At 34.2% G+C, this 27544-nt stretch overlaps 2 protein-coding genes and 1 pseudogene across 3 annotated transcripts; 1 reads left to right on the forward strand and 2 right to left on the reverse strand.

Moving 5' to 3' along the window:
* Window positions 1-996: 996 nt before the first annotated feature.
* Window positions 997-5592, forward strand: LOC114738620 (malate dehydrogenase [NADP], chloroplastic). Of its 2 annotated transcripts, XM_028926689.1 has the most exons (14): window positions 999-1193; window positions 1269-1371; window positions 1975-2061; window positions 2179-2263; window positions 2607-2788; window positions 2872-2942; window positions 3031-3121; window positions 3270-3344; window positions 3439-3540; window positions 3630-3752; window positions 4153-4221; window positions 4312-4380; window positions 4977-5030; window positions 5123-5592. In XM_028926689.1, the coding sequence occupies exons 1-14, from the start codon at window positions 1048-1050 to the stop codon at window positions 5174-5176; spliced, it is 1311 nt and encodes a 436-aa protein (XP_028782522.1). In that variant the 5' UTR covers window positions 999-1047; the 3' UTR covers window positions 5177-5592. The 2 variants fall into 2 exon arrangements, with proteins under 2 accessions (XP_028782521.1, XP_028782522.1); XM_028926688.1 differs by having other exon boundaries at window positions 997-1193; window positions 4977-5592.
* Window positions 5593-6609: 1017 nt separating this feature from the next.
* On the reverse strand, window positions 6610-9948 carry LOC114738619 (NAC domain-containing protein 78). Its single transcript, XM_028926687.1, has 6 exons — window positions 9605-9948; window positions 9153-9430; window positions 8809-9006; window positions 7673-8170; window positions 7470-7581; window positions 6610-7310 (listed from the first exon to the last, which is right to left on the reverse strand). The coding sequence occupies exons 1-6, from the start codon at window positions 9768-9770 to the stop codon at window positions 6901-6903; spliced, it is 1662 nt and encodes a 553-aa protein (XP_028782520.1). The 5' UTR covers window positions 9771-9948; the 3' UTR covers window positions 6610-6900.
* An 8596-nt stretch (window positions 9949-18544) lies between these two features.
* Window positions 18545-26667, reverse strand: LOC114738624 (NAC domain containing protein 50-like; annotated as a pseudogene).
* Window positions 26668-27544: the final 877 nt, after the last annotated feature.

Below are 27544 nucleotides of genomic sequence, written 5' to 3' on the forward strand. Positions count from 1 at the left end.
AAGCGCACAGATATTTTTCAAAACTGAGAAAGAAGGAATCCAAAAGAAGAATAATAACTTGGTGGCCTTTGTATGCCCAAAAAAAAAAAAAAAGAATAGAAAACGAGTGGCTTAACGGTGAGAAGAACAAATTCGCGACGTGGGAATATGTTCACACACAGCATTAGGCATTAGCCACCAAAATGGAAATGGAAAACAACAGAAATGTGGTTCAGTCATTCCCGCAAATACCAACCATCAAATAAACAAATTAATTATTTATTGTTGGATATAAATTATTTACAATACACTTTCAATATGGTTCACTGAACTTGAGAAATAACCGTCAGTTTCATTAATTAATTTTGTTTTAAAATTTAATAATGTTCTAACCCCATCATTATTACTGTATACTTTATACTATTTTCTGCCATTAATACAAGACTCAGTTCACTAGTTTAAAGAGATTAAAAAAATTAAATAAATTACATAATTATGGTATACATTACATGATCTTTCTGAAATACGTATGTATATTATTAAGGAGGTGTAAGGTGTTTGGCTTCTTTAAAAAGTACTTTTTCACCAATCGAGATAAACTCCTCTATATATTTGTTTCATATACCGTAAAAACACTTTTAAAATCATGATTTTGACTCTATCCAAACACTCTCTAAATTTTATATCAATTTATAAGTAAAAAAAATGATGGATATAAATATTTTAAAACAATTCACTTAGCTTTCTTAATTATTCTCTATTTTAATTAGTCAATTATTTTTATGAATAATAAATGAATGCAAGTGAAAAATTGAATGATGTAACTGAAGTGACATTACATTCTCAATGTTACAAATACGACATCATGTGAATGTGAAGTTGGACGAGGGTGGTAAGGAGATGATGTTCGAGTTGTTTGACTTACAAGTGTCAATTCCTTAGCCTTATACCCTCTCACACGCAAGTGTTTCGATTCATCCCACCTTCTTCTTCTTCCTCAAAGGAATTGACTTCTCTCTGTCACACATATATATTTCTCTGTGTCTGCTAACTCCTTCAACGTACGCCATGGCTTCTTACACTAAGTCCCTTGTTCCCTCATCCTCTTCCCTTTCACGACGTCCTTGGTTTCCCCCTCACATTCGCCATCCTCCTCCTCTTCCACGCCGCTCTCCTACCTCATATCCCTCCATTTCTTGCTCCATTGCTACCAGGTATATATGCTCTGTTTTTAAATTGCTACGTCCCCATATATGCTCTGTTTTTTTTTAATATTCTACTGTGATCAGTAAAGTGCAGGGGCCGATTGTGGAAAGGGGTGAAGAGGTGAAGAGTAAGAATGATGAAGATAACTGCTATGGAGTTTTCTGCTTGACCTATGATCTCGAGGCTGTAATGTCCCTTTTCATTCCTCTACGTGCTTCCTCGCTTTTGTCTTATCCCACCAACTTCGTCTTTAGATCTATATTACCTTCTAAATCGTGGTGCTTAATGTCATTTGGGCTACAAGATGCTTACTGGTTTTTCATGAAGTTAAACCAAATGTTTAAACTTGCATCAGGATGTTGTAAATATGCACTCATGATGTTTCTACATAGAGAAGTTAGTTGGAATGTTCATTAATGCTGTTATAAGTGAATTCCACAGATCTTTTCTGGTTACTTTACCAGGAATTTTTTTTAAAAATTTTTTACAGACCTGTTTTCAAAACAAGAAATAAATAAGATATATATATTTCTTTCAAATGATACGAACTTGAACTTCTACACATGTCCCTTCTCTGTTTCTCTGTTCCTTTTGGCTACTTGTGTCCTACTAATTTATCCCTCGAAAAACAGGGTGCATAATTGTCCAGGTGTTAATACATATCTTAGAAATCAGCATTCTTTCCAATTTTGATGACTTATGCACAGTGTGATTTGGTCGATTTTGTAATGATATTAATAATTATAATTGCTGATTAAATTTGTTAATCTGATGTTTGTATGTTGGCAGGAAGAAGAAACAAGAACATGGAAGAAACTAATCAACATTGCAGTCTCTGGTGCAGCCGGAATGATCTCTAATCACCTCCTTTTCAAGGTCAATCCAAATCTTTTGAATATCCAAATTTACCACCTTGTATCTTTTAAGGAAGAACATTATTAAATATTCTTCTCTAGCAACCCACCATTGAAATGACTCGATTTCTTTTGTCAGCTTGCATCTGGTGAGGTTTTTGGTCCAGATCAACCTATAGCTCTGAAATTACTGGGATCTGAAAGATCATTCCAAGCACTTGAAGGTAAGATCCATTCATTTACAGGCTCTCTTCCATTTTGAACCAACTTCAGAAGATTACCACGATAATAAACTATTAATTAGGTCCTAAACGTATGAACTGGTTAGGGAGTTAGTTTCATTCATAAAATTGATATATAATCAACTGTTATATTGGGATATTCTAGAGAGATCATGTCACATTTGTTAGAATTAATTTATTCAACTTCCTTAATCTTCCCAATTTAACTAAATAACTCTCACATCAAGGACACCGGAAGAGTATTATTCTGAATATATATACATACATACATACATACATATATCATCAGTGCCTCTTAACATTGTTGCTCTGTTTCAACATATAGGAGTTGCAATGGAACTGGAGGATTCCTTGTTTCCTTTACTAAGAGAGGTTAGTATTGGGATTGACCCCTATGAGGTGTTTCAAGATGTAGAATGGGCTCTGTTAATAGGCGCTAAGCCTCGCGGTCCTGGCATGGAGAGGGCTGATTTATTAGACATAAATGGCAAAATCTTTGCTGAGCAGGTATATCAGTTACAGTTACTTTGATCTCTCTATTTTCTCTGCACTAAGTCCACTTACTAATCTCTCTGCTAAACATTCCATAGGGAAAAGCACTAAATGCTGTGGCATCCCGAAATGTGAAAGTTATAGTTGTGGGAAATCCTTGCAATACAAAGTAAGAGAAACTCGATAACTTTCCTCGATTGTTTTCTGCATAAACTAGTCATCGCAGGCTGTTAATAAGCGTGTGTACTAATTTTCAGTACTTTGATATGCTTGAAGAATGCTCCAAACATTCCTGCAAAGAACTTTCATGCTTTAACTCGCTTAGATGAGAACAGGGCCAAATGTCAGGTACAGAGTTCACAGACTTCACAGACTTCACTTCTGAAGTATGTTTCATCGACAACTTTGTCCGTGCTTAGCTTGATCTGCTTATCTTTTACAAGATAAGATCAAGGAGCTAAGAATCTCTCTGCATTGGTTTTGATTATATGCACAGCTAGCTCTCAAGGCAGGTGTCTTTTATGATAAAGTGTCAAATATGACCATATGGGGGAATCACTCAACTACTCAGGTCATTATTACACGATCATTATTTACCTAAACAATTCTGCTTGAACAGAGTTTTCTAAATTCTCTTCCTTGATATGGTGCTAAATTTTCAACAGGTCCCTGACTTTTTAAATGCCAGAATTGATGGTTTGCCTGTTAAAGATGTGATCAGGGATCGCAAATGGTTAGAGGAAGACTTCACTCAAAAGGTTCAAAAGGTAAAAGTACAATCAACCATCTGTGAATATGTGGAATATATATATAAACTAGTTTGGACATCATTGGAAGGAAAATTTATGGTTGGCAGAGAGGTGGTGCTCTTATTCAAAAGTGTGGGAGATCATCAGCTGCATCAACTGCTGTATCAATTGTTGATGCCATTCGCTCTTTAACCACTCCTACTCCTGAGGGTGATTGGTTTTCCTCTGCTGTAAGTATCAGTTAATTAAATGAAATTGCGTGTGTGTAAATTTTAGGAGAATCATTAGGAGGTCCTATATAAGAAAGGAATGTAATCACCAAAATGTCCCACAAAAAGTGAGTAGTATGCAATAATAAGTTCTGATGCAAGAAATGACGACATGTCATGCTTATACTTGTTATTGGGATTTTTTGATGATCATGTTATTTTCTTGAAACCTAATAGTGATTTCTTGTAAATTTTTTCATACAATTATTTGATATCTGATAACTTAGTAGAGTATCAAACCACAAGTGCAGTAACCTATGAGCGCAATTTGTTCTCTCTTTTTGTTTTCCACGTTGTTCTCTTTTTCTCTATCTCTTCCTTCTTCTGGTTTTGATCACACAGTTCGCAACTGAAAAATCAGGTGTATACAAATGGGAATACTTATGGTATCGCAGAAGATATTGTTTTCAGCATGCCATGTCGATCTAAAGTAAGTCTGTGCCTGACATGTTCTTCATTCTTCTTCAATTCTTTAAATAGCTTGTGCTTGCTCCTAAGACGCTGTTTGTTATCCTTTTAGGGAAACGGTGATTATGAACTTGTCAAGGATGTTATAATTGATGACTACCTCCGACAGCGAATAACCAAAGTAAGCATCACATTTTATTTTTCATCAAGACAAAACTTACATCAAGTTGCTTGTATTTACTAAGTCAATTTCATAGATGAATTTACAGTCAAAGTATTTTAACGATTAACAATAATAAAATAACAAGGGTAATTGAAAAACTTAATAGATATAAGTAAATTGACTAAATTTCTTTATTCTGAAGTGAGATTTTTTTTTTTTTGGGGGGTTGGGGGGGGGGCTTATATCTTCTTTGAACAGCCATACTACAGGAAGAGATATATTACATACAATTCTTGTACATGTACAATTGGCCCCATTCTACTGCTATGTCACATCTCTCAAAGAATATGAAAATCTCATGTCTCTCTCTCTCTCTCTCTATATATATATATATATATGCTCTGTCAGACTATAAAACATCTGTTGCATCATTGTTATTACATCGAAGTCAGGACTTAAAGTTGGTGGATATTCAAGATTCTTGAGAATGCAAGATACCAAAACTTGAGACTCCTTGATAGAATGATAATATTATGTTACCTTCAACCTCCTGAGAAGCAGTGCCTTTATTTACGTCTCCCCAAAACAGGTGATTGTATCCTCTTGTTTTGCAGACAGAAGCAGAGTTGCTGGCAGAGAAGAGATGTGTGGCTCACCTAATAGGCCAGGTAACCTTCTTATATATACATGTATCTAATGTGTTTAACCAAATTGCTGTGCTGAGACTCGTCATTTGAAACATGCTTTGATTCTGATTCAGGGGAGTTCTGTGTGTGAGCTGCCTGGTGACACAACGCTCCCTGGAGAAAAGTAGCAAAACCAATTAGCACCTTACAGTTAGAGCGCACTTCTACACTAATTTCTAGGTAAATAGTCCAGTAAGTGAACAAGAAAAATTTGTATACAAGGCCAATCATAAATGCCAGTCACACAAGCGCTTCATATACACTTGAGTGAGATTCACTAATGACAGTTTATGATCGGCTTTGTTTACAAATTTTTTTCCTTTCTTTCTTTTTTAAGGAGGTACGTTTCAAATATCGAGGGTAAGTTCACCAAGTGGCGGATAATGATTACTGTACAATAAATCGAGCGTAAATTTTGCCCGCTTCACATGGCAGTAGATGCAAATCATTGTTTGGCTTTTCCAGCCACATTGTACTCATAATTTGTCATCCATATGTTGTAGTATGGCAATTAAATTTAGTTGAGATAAAATTTGCCGCCCGAGACCAGTGCTTGTTCGTTGTATCCCAATAACTTGGCCCCTTGTACGCTGATAATTCACAGAATTATCGACAACCTGAGCCATTCGCAAAGGCCAACTTAATCTTCCTCAAGCGAGCACCCGACTCCAATTGATGTTAAACAATCTAAAAACGTACACAATCCATTCTACATCTAATGATCTGCGCCTCGTCTAGATATTACAATAGCTTTTACAGTACACAGACATATCAATTATAAATTATTATAAATTACACAATCTAAAACGGGATGCATATCCATTCTAGATATATGCATCTAATGACAACTCTGGAATAACCTTTTCAATAAATGTAATCATCAATGTTCATATATAAGTTAATATGTTCATAATTAAAAGTATATAATTTTATACATTTATAGTTGATAATTTCTTTAAAAATCGTATCAGGTTCCATGCACCTTTCGAATGAGTCAGCAATAAATCAACTTATCTAAATCAACAAGTATCCCAGCATTAAATTGGAAAGGAACAAAATTCAGATCTAATTACATGGAGTTTTGAGATGCCCGTGCAACAATAAAAATACTCAACCTTGAAGTTCAAGGAATGAGAAATCACCAAAAACTTACACAGCATTAAATTGGAAAGGAACAAAATTCAGATCTAATTACATGGAGTTTTGAGATGCCCGTGCAACAATAAAAATACTCAACCTTGAAGTTCAAGGAATGAGAAATCACCAAAAACTTACACACAGAAACGAGAAGACATCCGACATGAAACTTCTAGGAATCCCTGAATCACCCACGCTCACACACAGAAGCAGAAACACATCCGAGGCATGCAGATACACAGAAAATACAGTCCCAAAACAAAAAGGTGCCCGTGTCCGTTCAGTTCCCTCTCCAACCGAGCCAAAATATTGGAATACCGGTTGCCAGTCTATCAATATAGTTATTGATGACCACAAGTAATGAATCAATTTACCAATAAAAATTAACAGCAAAGCTGAGAATATAACCGAGGCTGCAGAGATATTGAGGCGGAAATAACCTATAAAATTAATGTATATTATGTACTATATAAACCAAATACTAGTATAGCTTTTGACATCCTGAAACCAAAATATGAATGTCAATTATGTATAAATTACAATGAAGATATACAAAACAACACATCAGCTAGCAGTCAGTCTGACAAAATTTAACTAGAGAATTCTACAGCGTCTTAAGATCCTAGTCACTCGATAAATGTATCACTGATACCAAAGAACAATCAGCTGAGTGCAGCTTATTGCTTATTGCATCGTATACACAGCCTTCCGTGTGTCATTTACCGGCAGCATACATGCAACTCCCAATCTTGCAACTCAGTGAAAGAATAAGAACCGAAAACAGCATCAAGAAAAACCAGCAATGTGACACCAAACAGGCACTCTTGCCAGATAGAAAGCCAGAAACGGGGACCAGCGCATCAGAATTATAACTAGGTTGAGAAAAATCAGAAGAGATCACGAAGTTGAACCCTCCATTCTTGCCAAGCGTCCAGTCCATCCCGTTACCTCTAAGAGTAATGTTAGTTACTCTAATCATACCTGCAGTTACATGATTGGAAGATTGAGCAGCAGAATGAAGTCGAAGAGCAATGTCTTTGGGTGGAAGCTCTGAAGCAAAGGCAGGAGGCGCAGGGATGCTGTCCAACAAGCGACTGGCCCTTTTTGTCAATGGATTCATATCACCTAGCGAACAAAAAGATGGATGAACGGTCCGAGTCTGACGTTTGCCGAAAAATAAAAGGCAAAGAAACAAGTAGAAGAGATAGGCCGACAGCTTAAGTGTTTTTTTCAACTGTCGCACAAAAATCAAAGCAAATAACGGGGAGGCAAAAGATGGCTCACCTGGTACTGATTTTGACAATTCAGGATTCTGCTTAGAAGAGGAAGCTCCATCACTACAAGGTGCTTCATCAAACTTCTGCTTGCATGCCATGTTCGGTTCCTCATCCACATTCTATCAATGAGACAATTTAGTTATACAACTATTGTAATAATCACTAAAAGGTATCTAACATTGAATACCTAGATCTAGGGTAAGCCCTAACCTGAATGAAAGGCAGTCCTTGGTCAGGAACTGATTCTACATTAATCTGAGGAGACTCAAAAGATATAAACTTGGAAATATCATCATCAGCGTCCAAGTAGTTAAGATACTCATCCAGCATGTCCTTGGTATCAAGATCCGCCTCAATGGGATTCAAAAGATCATTGGTTTCCAGGAATGAACCATCACCGATCTGAGGAAAATCAAAAGCATCCAAGTATAGATCATCAAGTGAATGATTAAAGTTAAGAGGACTTCCATCATGCCAAGCTTCCGCTTTATATTCATCCTTCGATGTTTTACCGTCCACAGCATGCTGCTCAGGTATATTCAGGAACTGACCCTCTTGAGGCTCACAAGTTTCACCCCTGCTTACAAAGGGCTTCTGGTCTTCAGTGGCTTCCTGGGAATACTCAGGTACAGGGTAGCTACTACTCTCCCCATAACACATGTTGACGGGAACAGCAGCACTAGCAGATGCTATGTCCGTATCGAGGTTCTAGAAGTAATCAGAAATTCTCAAGATTAGACTATTTTTCGATGCTGGACACTAGTAACAGTTATAAATAGCCACGGAAAAGGAGCAAAGACGTGCACTAAACAATATCAGAAGAGAAACAGACGATATTACAAATCCAGAAAATAATAATACACAAATTTATGCAGCATTCAACCCACAGAAGTTAGCCTACATTATATTGAATAGAAGAAAGACAACATTGGCATAATTCCAGAATATAAATATATAGATATTTGTCCGTCATTCTTCATCAAAGACAAAACTAAAAATATCAGTGCATGTACCGGGCGAACCGAACATTCGACACCATGACTACACTACGGAGATAAGTACAAAAAGCCACACGTAGTAACATGAGTATATATTCCTGGTCTTCTCTTAATGATCAAAGACAAGCTTAGCTTTCAAAAATACCAATATAAACTAATCAGAAGGAACGCGGAAGAATTTAGGTGAGAACGCACAATATGGACTGACCATATTTACTATTAATTATTAATTATTAAAGTTCATAATTCCCCGCCAGCAAACTGCTCCAAATAACGAGCTCTCAATAGACTGAAAAAAAATAAAAAATCTGAAATAACATTGCTAAGTAGTTGGAATGGAACGCAAACCTGCTCAAGGTCGTTTGTTTCAACGAAAGCATCAACATCATCACCCATTAAAACTTCATCAGTAACAGCCCCTTCCCCTGACACCGGAGCCACCTCATCCTCATCCCATTCCTCCTCTATAAAGGGGGCACCGTACTGCTCTCCATTCTTTGGCCCGGTACCGCTCTTCTGGAAAACCCTACAGAGCACAAAAGCATCCTTCTCCCCGGAAAAAAGAAAATGAACAGGTAGTATTTTCAATACAAATGACCGATCAAAAAGATCAATGAAAAGATATTGTTATCCAATATACAAAACATGTAGCAATATAGATACCAAAACATGTAGCAAAATAGTCAAAGCACCTGAGCTATTCCTGCATTCCCCAATTCTTCATCGGCCATTCTGTACTCATGCATAACCCAATTGGTACGAGTACCGTGCGGCGCTCGACCACTGTGATAAACCAGGGTCTTCTTCATTCCGACAATTCGCGAGCTGTGTCGGACAGGACGATCCTTCCCCGTCGTCTTCCAGTACCCTTTCTCCGTAGCCCGATTAGTCTTCGACCCATTCCCGTACTTCTTGTCCAGCCCACTGAAGAAGTACCATTCCAAGTCCCTACTTTTCAGCTTCGACTGACCTAAGACACCGCAGGGCCCCCAACAAAAGAAAACTTCTCAATCAGCAAGAGCGACGCAGTCACTCGCCACAACAAACAACAAGACAATGAAGAAATTAAATTCAATTTAATACTACATACATAGAGAAAATCATCCTATACAAAAGAAAGACAGAGAAGAGCAAAAGAGCTAACAGGGGAGGTCCCAGGGTTCGGATTTATAGATGTCGATGACGGCAATAGGGTTGAACCGGACGGATTTGCCACACACCTTGCGCCTGAGGTAGTAGCGAACGATTTCTTCGTCGGTGGGGTGAAATCGGAATCCGGGGGCGAGAGAAGTCGCAGAATCACGACCCATTCGTGGATCCAATCGAGGTGAATCGCTGAAACTGAAATTAAAATTCGGGTATGAAATAGAACAAAGTATTAAAAGAGGGCAATTGGGAATTAGGTTTCTTTGGTGTTTCAATTGCAGTCAGAGAGTTGAGAGGAAATGCAAGAAGAAGGCAGGCAAGCCATTTCAGCGATGAAGCTCGTCGGAGTCCGTAGCCGCAGAGAGCATTTAAAGGACGGTAGAAGGTTCTAGCATCGCGGGTGGGTTTTGGATATAGTCACAGACCGGGGTATATATATTTCTCACCTGCTCTGCGCGCCCTTGATACGCGGGATGGTCTCATGGCAGACACATGGCATTACATGATTAGTTACATGACAGCATATGGACCCAGTTAAGAAAGTACCCCTCTCTCAGGAGTTTTTCTAGAGAAATTTCGTGTTCAGCAAGTTGTTTATTACTGTGCGTCTTATCCTATTAAGAGTTGGATTTACATTGGCCGTTCGTCATATGAGCACCTAATATTCATGAGATTTGAACGGTCTAGATTTATTTTTATTTTTATTTTTTAAAAATAATTATTTTAATAAGTATAGGATAAAATATAAAGATAATCTCTTAACTATTATTTTTTAAAAATATAATTTTTTATTTTAAAATAATTATTTAATAATATTAAATCTGGACCGTCTAGATCTAGATTGCTCATCAGGTCATCACCTTATGAGCACCGAATGGGGACCCGCTTAAGAGTTAGTTTATTTTAAGTAAATTAAAAAAATTAGTTAAATTAATTATTTGTAATAAATACATGTTATATTTTTTAAATATCTTTACTAATAGAATTGTCATTCTTATAAAGACTATTTTTAAAAAAAATAAATAAATATAAAAGACAAAGTATATTAGAATATTATATTTAAGATCAAAATAAAAGTTAAACAAGCTTTTATATTAAGCACCGTAGGTAGTATTAGCTTAATATAAGACCTGTTTAACTAATTTGATTATATTAAGACAATTAGGTAAGTTGGTTAATTATAAAAAATATAACATGTTTTTCGTAAAGTACCATAATTATCTTTCTTAGTATCATCTCTCCCTCTTCTAAATAATTATGATTGAAAGAATGTCACTAGGTATAATTTAAAAAAATTGATAAATATACGTTACATTTAAAACTTAGATCAACTCAATAATTAAATTTTATATTAAGAATCAAAAGAGTATGTTAAGTTTTTCAATCAAATATAAGTATGTGTTCTATTTTAAATATGACACATTATCATGTGAAACAAAATAAGATATTTCAATTTTCATTCAGAAATTTTATACATTTAACTTTACTTTAAAAGAATGAAATTCCTTTCACCAAACTCAACTATAGTGGGTCTAAAGACCATTTTTTGACAAAAAATTTATATTCTACCCGTTAGTTTTTAAATTTATGTGAAATTTAAAAATAAATATTTATTTATAAGTTATGACTAATATAAATTGTTATAAATTTGATTTATTATATTAATGTTAATATTAATATTTTTTACTAATAATAAATTTATAACAAACTATGCTATTCACAAATTATAATTTAGGTATAGGCTACAGTATAGATTTACATCAAGTTTCAATTTAATCCATTAAATTTATAAAGTATACTTTTAATCCTTTAAGGCTTTAACCTTAACATCATTAGTTTCATTTAAAAGAAAATATTGACTCAAAGTAAATTTAAATAGTTACTATAATTAAATGCTAGCAAAATATACTCTAAATCTTAATTCCCTAATGTAATCCTTTGATATTATAAAATTTTAACATGTTTTGCCAACATTTATTTGCCGGATCTCCATTTAAATTTGTTAATCAACATTTTTCATTAAATGAGACTGTGTTAAGATTAAAGGGATTAAAAACACACTTTACAATTTAAAGAACTAAACTAAAATTCGATATAAATTTAAAGAAACAAAATGTATACTTTAATTGTTAAACATATAAACTTATTTTTTTAGATTTTACATGATAATATGTTAACCTCACATCATTACGTCAACTAAGATTCTTCATTGTGTAAAGTGTATTTGTTCTTAACGCAAACATCTAAACTCACATCATTCCTTGGTCTTGGTTGACTTCTCCAATTCCACTGCATTAAGCAAAGGATGGTTATCTCACCTTGTGTAATTTATAATAATGCATTTGAATAAAACATTATTGAATTGTTGCCAAAGTCTAAGCAGATTTTTCAACTAGAAAAGCAACAACTTTTTAAAAGTTAAAGAAAATTGAATTTGTTAATAGCTGATTGTTCAAATAGTAATACCACCGATCATGCTTATATGAGGTCCTGAACGAACTCACGTACTATTATATTTATAGATGGTCAAACCTAGAAGCTCACGTTTAAAAAGAATTTAAGAAAAGTGCTTAATACATTAGATTAGAAGCCCAAATAAATTTTTTAAAACTTGGATTTAAATGATTATCCAATCTGTACGTAATATTTCTCACCAAAGTTCACTGAATACTGAAAAGCAGTGTTTTTGTTCTTTGGTACCAAAATTTGGACAAGGTGACCCTCTATCCCCTTTTCATTCTTACTTCTTCTGATATTGTGTTGTCTTATAGGAGGAATTAAAATTGAGAGGAATATTAAGTTTATTAAAATCAAGATGAGCGTCACAAGTTAGAACATTTATATAAACATTCACCAATAACATTCTAACAGGATACTTCTTCCGGTTCTTAATATAAGATTCCGTTTAACCTTTTTTTAATCCTAAATATAAGACTCTAATTCACTTTGTTTCTCATATTTATGCATTTTCTTCCAAAGTAGTCCTTCTAATAATAGTAGTTATAGCCAATACACTTGATTAGCAAGGATATTTTAGAAAAGACGATATCTATTTATTACAAATAACTAACTTAACTTATTTCTTTAATCTTCTCGAATTAGTCAACTAGCTCTTATAATTAGGACAAAAGTAGTATAATATAACTTGCAATCCTTCCATCTGACAATAAAATTCCCATGCACCTCTCTGTAAGACGAGTTACATGCCATCTAATATTTAAGTCACCGGTCTATGACAGAATTTGAAGAATAAAGTCACAAACTATGAGTAGCACATTTTGCTATAAGTTTGTAGATGTGGGTTCGACCTTGAAACATATTTAAACAAATACATGTACAAAGTTGTCCATGAATATAATTTGGCTTCACTTATAAACTACATCTACTGAAGAATTTCTCGTTCCTCGCAGATTTATTGGGTTCCTATTCATTCCTAAAGGTCGAAGTCCATAACACCATCTTCACAGCAACTAGACACCGTAGCATGTGCGTTGCATGAGATGACCCCTTGGTGGATAACAACAATGAGAATTATAGAAGGTGCATATGTTTGGATGTAAAATTTTAGTTGTCACTTCATAAATTGGTGGTTCCATTTTAACTAAAGAAAATTTTATTTACTAACGGGGTTAAGTCTAGCAGAAGAAGCTAATCTTCATAGTATGACGAACTAAGATTTGAATCTCGCAGGAAGAAGTGTCAACATTTAGTGTCTGATAATGTCTTGAATAGGATTGCCTCTAATAGTAGGATAGCTATGTGTAACAAAAAAATAAATAAAGTTTCATTTTTTCCTCTATCCAAAAACTTCATTTGTTAGTATGTATTTTTAAAATATACTACCTCCGGTCTTTAATATAAGATCCTGGTTGACTTTTATTTTGGTCCTAAATATAAGATCCCAATCCACTTTGTCTCTTATATTTATACATTTCTTTCCAAAGTAGCCCTTCTAATAATAAGGGTTATAGTCAATACACTTGATTAGCAAAGATATTTCAAGAAAGATAACACATATTTAGGACAAATAACTAACTCAACTTACTTTCTTAATTTCCTCAAATTAGTCAACTGGCTCTTATAATTAGGACCAGAGGTGGTAATTCTTTTTATTATGAGAGTTATCACTGATTTATCTACACTTATAGTAAAATATAGGACGGAGGTTATTTAAAAAAAAATAGACCAAAATATTTATTGCAAACTATTTTATTGCAAGTTTCGCTTTAAAATAATAGAGGACAGCAAAATATCCTCAAAATTACTAAATGACAAATTAGGATAGGTGAATTTCAAAATCTCAATTCAGGCCCTAAGTACCATTTTGGAATTTTCAAATCTTGTAACATAACAATATTGTCCTTACTGTCAGCAACTACTTCTATATAACTATTTACTACTCTATTTTAGCTATTGACTATTCTATTTTAACTATTGACTACTTTTGTTTTCAAAGCTCCAGTGACTATGTTTACATAGCTATTGACTACACAAGAGTAATAAATCGCATTACTAGAGTAGTCAGTCACTTAACAAGAGTAGTCATCAGAGTTTAAAAGTAAATGTAGTCAATAGTTAAAAAAAGTAGTCAATACATAAGAAAGAGTAGTTACAGGAACTCAGGTGACCGATCACCGGAGTTTCAGTAACATGTCACGGAATTTAAAAATAAATGTAGTCAATAGCTAAAAAAGAATAGTTAATACATAAGAAAGAGTAGTCATCCGACAACTGGTCATTGAAGCTCCGGTTGTTAGTTGCCGGCAGGGAAATAAAATCAGTTCAAAAATCGGGACCTTCTTATATAACTTTTAGTGTGGATTTTCTATATTAACTAATTTATCATAAAAAATATATGAGAATCGAGATTCTGTGGCTTTATTTTATATTATATATCAATATAAAATAGATATTTTCATATTACATTTCAGCAATTAAGAATTATTAATTAAATTATTAGGAATTAAAAAAATTAGTTTTATAATTTAAACGTTATCTGAACACTATAACCTGTGGATGGGTAGACTTGTCAATGGAGAATAACAATAAGATGGGCATTGTCATGTTAATACTGAAATACTTTAATGTCCATATTGTATAAAAAATGGTATTGGAATGAAAAATATTATTTTATGAATTTACGAAATAAAACATTGATTTAGAACTCCCTTTAATAATTAAAAAAAAAAAGAAGAAGTTAGATACAACAAGTTCTTCAAACACAGAGACTGAAGACTTGAGTTTCATATCAATTTTAAGAAAAAAAGTGCCCCCGGGGGCATTTTCAAAAAAATTTCACCCCAAAAAACATTCATTCATGCGTTTAGCTTGTAAAAAAGATATTTGTTTATTACAATGTATTTTAAAAAATATTTTGTTATCATTTATTGATCAGAATAAATCATACAAACTCATAAATTAAAGTATATTGCAAATATATTTTCCTTTATTATAATAAGAAAGCTGAACGCATAACTTCAGGAAAAAAATCCTGTGACATAAAGAAATATTTGTTAATATGAAAGATGATATATTTCAGTTGAAGTCCCTATTATCTTTTGCAAATATACTCTCTGTTTGGGGAACATTAATTGATTCTTTCATTTGCCATTGTTGTAGTGCTAAAAAAAACTTATAAACTGAGCGAACTAATTTTGAATCCCGCTTTAGTTTATTTTTTTAAAAAAAAAACTCCTAATAAAAAGCATCACGATGGTAAAATCTCGTTTCATATTAGTTAGTTGCTTGAATGTATAAATAGATGTTAAACTATTATGCAACATACGAGGTGTAACTTTGAAAAACCAAAACATTTATTTTTTTAGTATAAATTTAATGTTAATTAATAAATATTCATTAGTATGAATTTGATATACATATGTTATAAAAAATTTGATACACTTATATTATAAATGATATTATTAAAATAAAATTTGAGATGGGAAAAAATGGGGCAATTATGTTGAGATTATAAAGAGATGCATAGCCTCATATATCAATTATTTTTTTAAGAAAAAAATTATACTTTCAATATGCTGGAATATAATTAAAAAAAAATCGATTTTAGCCCTGTTATCCCATACCTTTATGTATTTTTTTTTTTTAATGCCCTGTGTCCTGCTAAGAAGAATGATGAACTTCTATTTTCTTAGATTTGACATCTAGAATACTTTTGCATTTCCGCTTTATATTTTGTTCGTAATTCTTTATTTATTTAAAATATCTTCAATTTTTGTTATATCGTATTCCACAAGGTGATTTAAAGCCTTTTTATTTTTATCATTCTAGAAAGTAATTCAAGGTCTTTTCATTTTTAAAAATATTAAAAAAAGGCAAGTAATTATATGGTTCTTTAAATTATTCCACAAGTAATTCAAGATCTCTTCATTTTCAAAGCAGGCTTTTTCCCCCCTAAAAAGACCTTTAAGTTTTGAAAACATTCACCTATACGGCTATACATAAACCCATGCATGTGCCACCGAACCTTTTATATATGTGTGTGTGTCTATACCCAAGATGTCTAATTGGCTATTTCATCTTCATTTAATAACCATTCTGTTACAACTTATGTCTAATTATGTGATATATTTATATAATTAAGAAATTAGAAAACACAAAGTAATAATTTGTATCATATTATTTTCGATTCACATACAAACTTTATGCCTTGATTTGTGGTGGCAGATTTTTTTCCTTAACAAATATGCAATAAAATTAGAGAACATCTATTTCTATTTTTTTTTAAAAAGTATGCACAGAGAAAATTGATAAGATTTTTTAGATTATTTACATTACATTGAATTTTGCGTTCTACTGGTCTGGATAATATCCATGTCATCATGTTTTCTTATATCTATTGGGTGGCTTGGTGTGACTTATACATGACGTGCTGTCAAAACTCAACAGTACATTACACTTATTCATACCAAGGCATTTGGCATCCTTAGACTCATTGGTGAGTGTATTACTCTAATCATTGCTTTGTGAGGCCTTCAGTCTTCTCACTTGAAAATCCAACTTTCAACTCGAGCATTAATTAATCTCTTAAATTTGCATTTTTAATTTTAAATGAAGAGAAGACTGTTGAGATTTAAATGAAAATTATGTATAAATATTACAATTTAATAATTACATCTTAATTTAGAATTTAAATGTGCCCTTCAAGGTCTCTTGGCTAAAAAGTGGTTCTTCAACTGTCCAACATCTCTAACTAATAAATAAAATTTATTAAAAGAATTGCAGATATAACAAAATCTGTTAAAAAAAAATCTGATCTAAAAAAAAGAAGAGGGGGAAGCAAATTATAACATTTATATATAAACAATCTCTTTATATTATAAATCTCAACAATTTCTTCATTTAGAATTAAAATTTAAATTTAAGAATGTTATCTGAAGTCTAAACTTATCTTCTTTTTACATTTATATTGGATTCATACTTTACATGAAAAGATCAACAATCTCTTTATTTTAATTTAGAAAATTCAATGTAGATAATCTAAAAATTCTCAACAATCTTAATCATTTTATCTATGCATTTATTTTACATTAAAAATTCAAATAAAGAGATGGTTAATATGTAAATAAAGAGATTTTACAGAAACCAATTGGAGTTACATCTAATAAAAGAGGCTTAGTCTCCACTATATGGCAAAAATGTTTTAATAAGTTAAATTCATATATATTAGTAAAATGTAATAACTAGAGTTTTTTTTTGGGGGGGGGGGACATTTCCATAAAACTCAAATATTGAAACTCAAAAAAGTAGGGAAATGATAAAAATCTTAAATACTGCCTCATCTCCAGCAACTCATTTCTCCAAGAGGTTTTAATGATTTGGCCAAACCACATATTTTTTTAATCCTTTGCGTTTAGTTTTAGTACTTGCATATTATTCATTATTCATTAATTTATCATCTTGGCTTTGCTTCTACAACTACTGCTTTGTTGAATTAGCCATGAAACTATTCAGAATTCCAATCATCATCAATGTTATGGTATAATTTTTCTTTTTTATTCTCTGAAAATAATTTCAGAATCAGCACTGAAAAATAAAAAATCACAATAATTACAAATTTATTATGAAAAGAAAAGGTAAAACAAAAAAAAAACTCTGAGAAGAAACTCCAACCAAAAATGCAAATACTCCAATAATTTGAATTAGAGAATATTAATTGCATATAAGAGCTTCCCAAAGACCGGAAAGAGAGAGAGAGAGAGAGAGAGAGAGGAGCTCTAATGAAAACACTGATTACAATTTCATTTTTAGGATGAAAACATGAATTCCAAAAATATTGATGAATAGTGTTGTTCTTCAACCTTTCTAGTCCAGCCATCAAGTTTCATGCCCAACGAGGCCGTAAACCGCTTTCATGAGTCTTGACTGTTGGTAGAGGCCTGATAAAAATTATTGGAGACTGAAACAAACCTCTTATGATCCCAACGAAGACCGAAACAACCAGTAAAGAAGCAAAATCAAAGGTAGTAATCTGAAAGCGATCATACCTACACAAAGAATGATGTCAAAAGCAGCAAAGACAAATATTATTCTAAAACACGGTTGAAAAAGTTGGTCAAAGATGGTGGTACAGAAAAAGGCCTATCAAGTCTTGGATATGAAGAACACCATGATGGTAGCAAGAGACGAAGGACCAGGCAGAGGAACAATGGAAGAGATGGGCTCGAGCAGTAAGGTGATAACAATGGCAACACTGCACAAATACTCCCTAACAACCCTATATTTATAGGACCACCCAAAAAAAGACCCCTCCCTCTCAAAACACAGGGAAGCAAAAAGACAAAAAATAAATAAAGATAAAATTATCAATGCAGATGCATGCACCAAGAATGAAAATAGCGGCTCACGCATCAACACCCAACAACCAATGAGATGCAAAAGAAACTATCACTAAAGACTGCCATGTGGACCAATCACAGAATAGCTACAAGGTTTATAGAATATATAGATGGGCAACTAAAAGCCATAGACATTACACGATTTAAATTACAAGTTCAATACTCTTGAGAGATCTAGTCCAAGTTCAAAACTACAATAGAACCTACTTGCAACAGGGAAGGTTTAGAAGTTAGTAATCTGATAATGAAAAAGGAACTCTACAAATAAGGAACTATTTTGGTGCAATATGTGAGAAATGAATCTAATGTAGTTCTGGAGTCTAAATGCTGATGTGCCAAACGGAATTAGAGCCAACCTACACTACAATGTTTATCAGAAATGGATCTGATACACATATCAAATGATATCAAATGGTGCAGATTGGCTCACTTCCATTTGGCACATCAGCAATTAGATTGTAGAACTATATTGAATCCATTTCTCACATATTACCCCAAAATACTAGCCTATTTACAGAGTCCCTTTCTTACCAAGAGATTATCAACCTCCCCTGTAACACTAGCTCTTGAAAAATAATACATGATCCGGAAAACGAAGCACCATCGCGGCGCTGAAATTGGTACACTAGCAAGAGCAAGATTGCACATGTACAAAACGAGCTCCTAAGCATTCTCAGTGCCTCCCTTCAACTCCTTGTTCTCTTTGGTCAGCAAGTCAATACGTGATTGCAGAATGTTTATCATGGCCTGCGCACTCATCATCTCAAACTTCATTGTCTCCCTTTCCACTGAGAGTTTACGAACCTCCTCCTGCAACTGTTGGATGAATTTCAAGCAGCTGGGGGGCAGAGGGGAGTCAAGTGTAGAGGGGTCAAATTCCGGCACCCGAGTCGAAGGACTTTCCTTAGGTTCAAGAGATTCAAGTAGGGAAAACTCCACCAATGCAGACAAGAAATGTTTTCTTGAGGAAGTGCTGGTAGTTGTAGTGGTGGTTGTGGCTGGGAGTGTTGTTGCAGCAGTTGTTATTATCGATGAGCATGGATCCTGGCCATTACGGGCTGAATCCTCGGGAACATTTGAATTGCTAGAGTTTAAATTATGCCGCCTTCTTTTGTATATTAGCGAGAATGGCTTCGGATTGTCTGTTTGTGGTGATGGATAATCATCCATAGACTTAGAATTATCCCTTTCGGGTGATGGATACTCAGCCATGCTCTCCCTCTTGCAGACAGCTAGCAGATTTTGAGTTTCAATTGGTAGCTTATTCACATCAAGAGGAGCTTTATTGATGGATTGAGTATCCTGAAAGAATGAACCAAAATGAAGAAAGCATTTAGCACATGACAGCTTCAAATTTGTGATGCAATTCTTCTAGTTAGTAGTGCATAAATGAATATAGGGTTTACTGAAGTGAAATCTCCCGCGTTTGGTCCAAAATCAATTTTCCCCCATGAGCTGCATGCTATTACCCACTCAACAACTCAAGTACTTTTGCCATAAATAATATAAATAACCAGACTAATTTTTGAATAATAAACATTTAAATTATTGAAAATATGCTGCACTTGCAGTTTGAACAATTTCAATATCATCCGCCAACTGCGGAGATAAAGCTGAGACTTCAAAACCGAATCATTTACTTAATCCTCAATCTGGTCTCAAAATAATAAAAATGTTCGGCATATAAATGAAATATATACATATATATATGTGACAGGGAAATCACACCACATTTTAACATTCGCTTGCCTTTTTTTCTTTTTTTGGGAGGGGGGGATTTATTCCCAAATGAATAAAATGTTACAGCACACAAACATACTTGTGCGTTGAACATCTTTAGTATTTTGATCACACAATGAAATTATTTTATTTATTTATTTATTTTCTTCGGTCACACAATGAAAATATCAAATTTTGTTGAAGCAAAATTATTCATTTGATGAAGAAAAAAGGTCAAACAAAGATTCCCTCTACACTTGAGAACATTTTTATTGCATCACATACTTTTTATCAAGTGGCAAAAATATCCCATCAAACAGATAACAAAAGAAAAGATAACTACTCCAGTCACTAGGGAAACTATGAATGTAAACTCAGCAACCACACCAAAATAGAGAAATCTATAATTCCATGATGCATTTATGCTACAAAAGTGCAGTAACATGTTTATTGAGATGCCAACTACAGACGACAATCACAAATAAGTAGTATAGAATATAGATCACTATACAATAAGGCGATAGCTAACAAATTCAAAATAAAATGAAAAAGGAGATGTTTTAATAATCTGAAGTTACTGGATAACCACAAGAATTTCCTTTCTTTGCTTCGTTATCATCCTTACACCAAACAACTTTACACAACAAATCACTCGCATCTCTACCTCATCTTTCATTGAATGCCATTCCTTCTCTCATGTAAAATAAATAATATTGAAGATATTATTCAACAGCCCAATATTATCTAACAAAACCATAGTACTGTGCATAAGGATCCTCTCGTGAGAGGATATCACATAATATAACACTGTCAGTTTAGCCCCTTCTCGATTATTTTAAATTGAAGGCAAATGAACGGTTAAAAAGTGGGGCAGCGCATCAATTTTCCTTTTTCCTTTTTCGATTTTTTTGAGGCCCGTGGGGTTACCTAAGCATTTTGCCAAGTCAATTTGCAAGTTGAGGATTAGTATCACAGATGTTAATAGTCATGTGGAAGAACATATTTTCAACTGCCAAGTTGCTTGTAACAAAAAATTCAATGACAAGATGCAACTAAAACAATGGTATTATGTGATAGCTTACATGAAAGGATACCAACTGTAACAATGGAGGAAAAAGGTAAAGTTTGTAGATGGTTGGGAGAAAGTTTGGGGAGGAGAAAAGAAGAGATTTTAGAAGAAATAGATCAATACAATAATAACAACAAGCCTTATTCCACTAGGTAGGGTCGACTACATAAATCACACGACGCCATGGTGCTCTATCAACAATCAAGTCCTTAAATAAGTTGTTGATCAGAAGGTCTCATTCAATGACCTGATTGAGCCTTCTTCTCGACCTCCCTCTGCCCCTTTTTATGAGACTTCATGTTGTCTGATCTACTCTCCTCACCAATGCCTCCAATAGCCTTCTCCGCACATGCCTAAACCACCTCGAGTGATGTTCAACCATTTTTTTTTCGATAGGCGCTACACTAACTCTTGCTTTGATATTTTCGTTTCGAATCTCATCTTTTCTTGTATGACCACATATCCATCTCAACATTCTCATTTCTGCTACCCAACTTTATGCTCTTATTCCTCCTTTATTGCCCAACAACCACTACCGTACAACAAAGCTGGTCTTATAACAGTCTAATAAAATTTTCCCTTAAACTTCTCAGATACCTTCTTATCACAAATAACTCCAGTAGCCTCCCTCCGCTTTAACAACCAACTTGATTCTATGAGAAACGTCTTCATCAATTTCACCATCCTCATATACAATGGATCCTAGAAATTTAAACTTTGATACTTGAGGAATAATTTGATCTCCTATCTTTACCTCCAAATCACCATTGCCTTGTCTCCCCTCAAAATTGCAATGCATATATTATTTTGTTCTTGCTCAAGCGAAAACTTTTCAACTCTAAAGTCCTTCTCTACAACTCCAATCTAAAGTTAATCTCTTCTTTTAATTCAGCCAATGAAACTGTGTCATCCGCGAAAAAACATGCACTTAAGGGTTTTTTTTTTTTTTTTTGAATAAGCTCAGTTAGAGCGTCCAGAACAATATTAAACAAGTAAGGACTCAAAGAAGATCCTTGATGTAGGCCAATCTTAATGGGAAAGTCCTGTATCTTACCTCCAAGAGTTTTTACACTAGGAGTTACCCGAGATACATATCTTGTATGACTTTGATATAAGCAACCCGTACACCTTTCTTTTTCAAAGCCTTCTAAAGTATTTCTTTTAGTACACGATCATAAGCTTTTTCAAATCAATAAAAATCATATGTAAATTCCTTCCTCTACTCCTATATCTTTCCATTAACCCTTTTAGTAAATAAATTGCTTCAGTTGTAGATCTCCTTGGCATAAATCCAAATTGGTTCTCTAAAATAAAGTCTCCAACTTCAATCTATGTTCAATCACTTTTTCCCACAACAGAAGAAATAGATCGATGATAATTTAAATTCTGAATTAAAGATTGGCTCTACGCACATAGCAATCCTTGAAAGTCAAACCCAATTAGCCTTAATAAATACCCAACTTCGTCCATTTAAGCTAGTCTGAAATTTAAAGCCAATTTACCAAAGGTACTAACTTATAAAATAATTAGAGAGCCAAAAACAAACTAACAACAGCTTATCAATGAATCCTCAGTCTACATGTACGTGATCCTTTCCCATACTAAAGTTCCTTTCTCACACCCCCTCACTCTCACTCTCCTCCGTAGCATAGCCAGCATATAAACTCCTGTCAAACACCCCAACTAAGAAAACAATTAATTGTCATTTAAAAAATAGCTATAAGCATCCACCTCCAACTCAAATTAACCACCCTTTATAAACCAATGATTCAAAAGCATATCGATTACTCCTCGGTATTTCATGTCAAGCAAACCCCCTCCTCGGGGTTTTCTTCCTTTTGGTGCGAATGGGTGAGATGTCATAGAATTCCATTAAACCCACATGACTGCTTCTACTGATGATTCCCATTGTTCAATGTCACAATAATCCCTGAAGTTATCTCATTAACTTGTACTAATTCAATTCAGAATACGATGCAACAAGGAACTCCATCATGGATGGTTCTAAACTTTTAGTAACATATTTCATTGCCGAAGCAAAATGAAACAAACTAATTCTCGCGGAGAGATATTTTGGGTGAAAGTTTTCCTGTTAAACCTCCTACAATTGCAAATCAAATACCGATATTATTTAGGAGAAAAGTTAAGCACGGTTTTCCTTAAAAAATATTAGCTATAAAGTTTTCCAACAAGAATACAAACGATTGAACGTATATCTTTTCAAAGCTCAGCACCACCTTATCAGGTGTTTCAAAAAAAAGTTCTCCACATTAAGTATTTATCAGAGAACCTTGTAACAGAACTTATGAAATTATACCTAAGTTTATTTCTCTCATATAAATCAAGATTAATCATATAAACTAATCAGTTATACGGAAGAGTTAGAAAGTTTTCTTAAGATATCTTCAACTAGATTACCCAACCACAAAAACTCGCCCTGGCAATATTTTTAATGTTGATGAACCATCAGAAAACAGTAAGACAACTAAAATTGACATTTTATGAATCTGCAGCTCCCAATCGAATCAGCATAGATTGATCCAAATAACAGATAAGTTCCACAGAAACAAAACAAAGTGGATCTTAACCCCACAAGATTACGTCAATGATGACATCAAGAATTTAGTAAAACAGCGAGATAAACAATTGCCATAAAGCGATGGTCACTGATTAACCCAGAGACACAGAAAAAAAGAGTTGGGCAAAAGATGGTCCAAAATCACCCAACACAAATTGTGAACCAGGTAAAAGAGATTGCTAGGTATGGAGATAGATGCATAAACAAGAGAACTTGAGTATAAACTCAAATTCCCTTTCCTTCCTTTCCATTACCCCACCCCCATGTATCCATGATCAATCTACTCTCCTTAATAATATCAAAATTTGATTAACCCAAAAAAAGCAGAATGCATCACTACGACATAATATCTAAAGTGGGCCGGTGGCTGCATAAAGTAGACTGTAAATGAAAATTTTTCTTGACGGCAAAGATGGGGCCCCAAGCGGAAGTCCTACACCCTCATTCAACATGGATATTTTGTTTCACTTCCCAAAGTCAGGGCCTAAATGATGTCTAAAGCTCATAGAATGACGTTTGAAGACTTAAAGTCGGAGGATTCATCTTTCTGGCAGCACAACATTTCTTTTTCCATCCAGTCGGAAAGACAGAAGGGCCAAATTTTCAGCCAAGAAATGTAATCCTTCATGTTACAAAAGCCCTTTTAAGATAAGAATCACATGGTAAAAGCAAAAGTGATAAGACAACCATTTAAGAAAAGCAGAATAAACAAATCGGAAAATCCTAATGCTGATTTGGCATTGCTCCAACACAAGCCAATAACCAATAACTACTACTTTATTTTGGTTAATTAGGACACGTAAATTCATCCTTAACTCAATATTCTTGTCTCATGAAAGGAGATATAGAGAACATGGCATTAATTGCTACTAAAAAAAAACACACCCAGAAGCCTGAAAAGGGGAAATATTGCAAATGCAACAAAACTGCAGGTGGCACGAGAAAGAAACATCCCAAACAATTTCTGCCTCCTCTAGTTGTCAGTTAATCATGAAGAATGGGATTTTACACTTTTCATGTTATCAATAATCTTAGAAAGAATCACAGAAAAGTAATTTGACTAATTCAAGCAATCAATAAATTAGCTACTCTGAGAGTATGTAAATATTACCCTCCAATATCTACAGCTCCACCACAAAGTTTATAGAAAACTGCGTTTTAAACCAGGAATTTGAACCTAATTACAAAAATTAGTATGAATTTTAAAATACAACTTTAAACTGTTACATTTAAAAGTTTTTTTAGTGCCAATCATGTAATGAAGCCTTACTGCAGCTGAGGCAAGACGTAGCCCCATGTCATATAACTACACTAGATTGAATGATTTCCGGAAAGAACAAACCTGGACAGCATTAGTTCGCTCAAAAACGGCCAACATGACCATTGCCTTCAATGAGTGAGCGACGGGGAGCTGTAGCTTCATTTACAGGCTCCGCCCTGGAATCTAGTGATGAATCATCCCATTCTTCCTCAATGAAAGGTGCATAACGTTGACCATTTGGAGGTCCTATGTTATTTTTGTGAAATACTCTACACAAAACGTAGCATCCTTTTCCACCCAGCAGAGAAAAGTGTTAAAAACAAGGTGAAACTATGATTGAGATATAATAACAACGTCCATGTACCATATTTTCCGAAACAAAACAACACAGTGCTGTTTGTTGCTCGGAAGATAACTGAATAAGAAATAACTTCAAACTTCTGCATCCAAGAGTTCCCAGTTTGGGAACCAAACTACTAAGCTCCTTATTTTACGAAAACTAAATGACTGGTTCAAATGACGAGATCCCTTTCCAGCTACTAGGGAAAGGAAGACATAATTTAAACAGTTTAAGCTCTCATCTCAAGCTTCATTTTTCTACATTTTTATTCCAGAGACAACAACATAAGTAAATTTAACTATGATCTCACCTGGGCCGACCCAATTCCAGCTCTTTCCAGCTCTTCATCAACAAGCCTGTACTCATGCATACCCAATTGGTACCGCTTACATCCGGAGCCCTTCCACTATGAAATACCAAAGTTTTCTTCAGCCCCACGGTCCTTTGGTCATGCCTCACTGGACGGTCATTCCCAGTGGCTTTCCAGTATCCTTTGCTCGTAGCCTGTTCATTCTCCCTCCATTACCGTATTTCTTATCCAATGCACTAAAAAATACCATTCTTGGTCCCTCGTCTTTAACCTCGACTTATCTGAACAGCCATTCGTCCCACCATCACCAGAACACAAATACCGGAAATGTATCAGAAAAAAGGAACACAGACCCATGAAATTTCCACATAAATAAGAAGAACCATTTCGAGAAAATCCAGCATTACAGCGTCAAACCCCAATGCGAGAGAGAAACAAAAAAAGGCTTTAAAATTGAGGAAAAAGAAAAGAAAAACTCATCAGTCTTTTACCCACACAAATGAAATACAAAGGTAGAATATTTCGGGGCGCAAAAAGGAGAGTGACCTGCTAGGTCCCAAGGCTCGCTTCTGTAAATGTCGACCCTCAGAGATTGCATCAAATCGGAAAGTTTTTCCACAAACTTTGCGCTTAAGGTAGTAAATAACGAGCTCCTCATCAGTTGGGTGAAAACGAAAACCCAGGAGCCAGTGATGTAGGAGGAGCTTGTGGTGCTACTACTGGTGATGTTGGATTCGGTGTTGTGGCTACTGGGGCAGGTGGAGCTGCAACTGGCAACGTCTCGCGACCCATAACGGGGCAAGATTGAACAAGAAGAAGAAGATGGTGGGTATGGAGATTAGGGCTTCTGGTGGTGGAGTTGCCGAAGCAAAACGGAAAAGATGGGTCTTTGATTGAGGGTCAAGCAACAAAAGAGGGTACCTTCAATGACAAGAAAATTCTCACTTCGTGGCCTCCAGGGATTAATTTTTCCCTTTAAATACCAAAATAAAAAAGAGAGAGATAAAGAAAGAAAATAAAAAGGGAATCGCTTTTGGTTGGATTGCGTTACTGGAAAATGCGACAGAAATGGCAGTCACTGGCTCAACAAAACCATTCACGGAAACCACATAATTGGACTTTCCTTCACAGTTAAAAAGAAAATACTCAACAAATAGAATTTTTTTCCCAAGTAAATTAGTGAGATTTCCCCTGATTGTGAAAAACCGATCTTATGGGCTTGGGACCATTCTGGAGATGACTCGCTAGAAGCCATCTCTAGCTATCTCGATTGTTGTTTAGATGAGGCAATAAAGGGATCCATTGAACACAAATGGTAACATTAAAGAGAAGAACAAATCTGGCATATATATCATGTTTTTGTTTTTTAAAACTAGACATGTTTTTTTCGTTAATTATATGCATTGTTTATAGCACGATTTGCCACTATTTTGCATTTAGACATAGGAAATTTGATAAAACAAGTTAATAATATCGCTTGTTATAGATTTATCCTATTTATATTAACATTAACGTTAGTATTGATTCATACTTTTTTTACTTTGCCATCTGATTCATCCTAATTTATCTGAGCCTTATCTTAATTATTTTATTTCCTCTTCCTATAAAAGGAGTAATAATGTGCATGAATGTTTTAAAGTCTATTCTTGAAGTTTTCAATTTAGGTTAACATAACTAGCATAGGCTCTCTCATCCTGCATACTCATCGCTGCTTATATAGAATCTAATTGTGGAATTAATCTTGATTCTAAATATGAAACTTATTTTCAATATTGATCAATTTTTTCAAATCACTTCTATTAATAT

The sequence above is a fragment of the Neltuma alba genome, unplaced genomic scaffold (genome assembly GCF_004799145.2).
Source record: "Neltuma alba isolate B1F8T4 unplaced genomic scaffold, ASM479914v2 tig00013638_pilon, whole genome shotgun sequence".
Taxonomy (NCBI): domain Eukaryota; kingdom Viridiplantae; phylum Streptophyta; class Magnoliopsida; order Fabales; family Fabaceae; genus Neltuma; species Neltuma alba.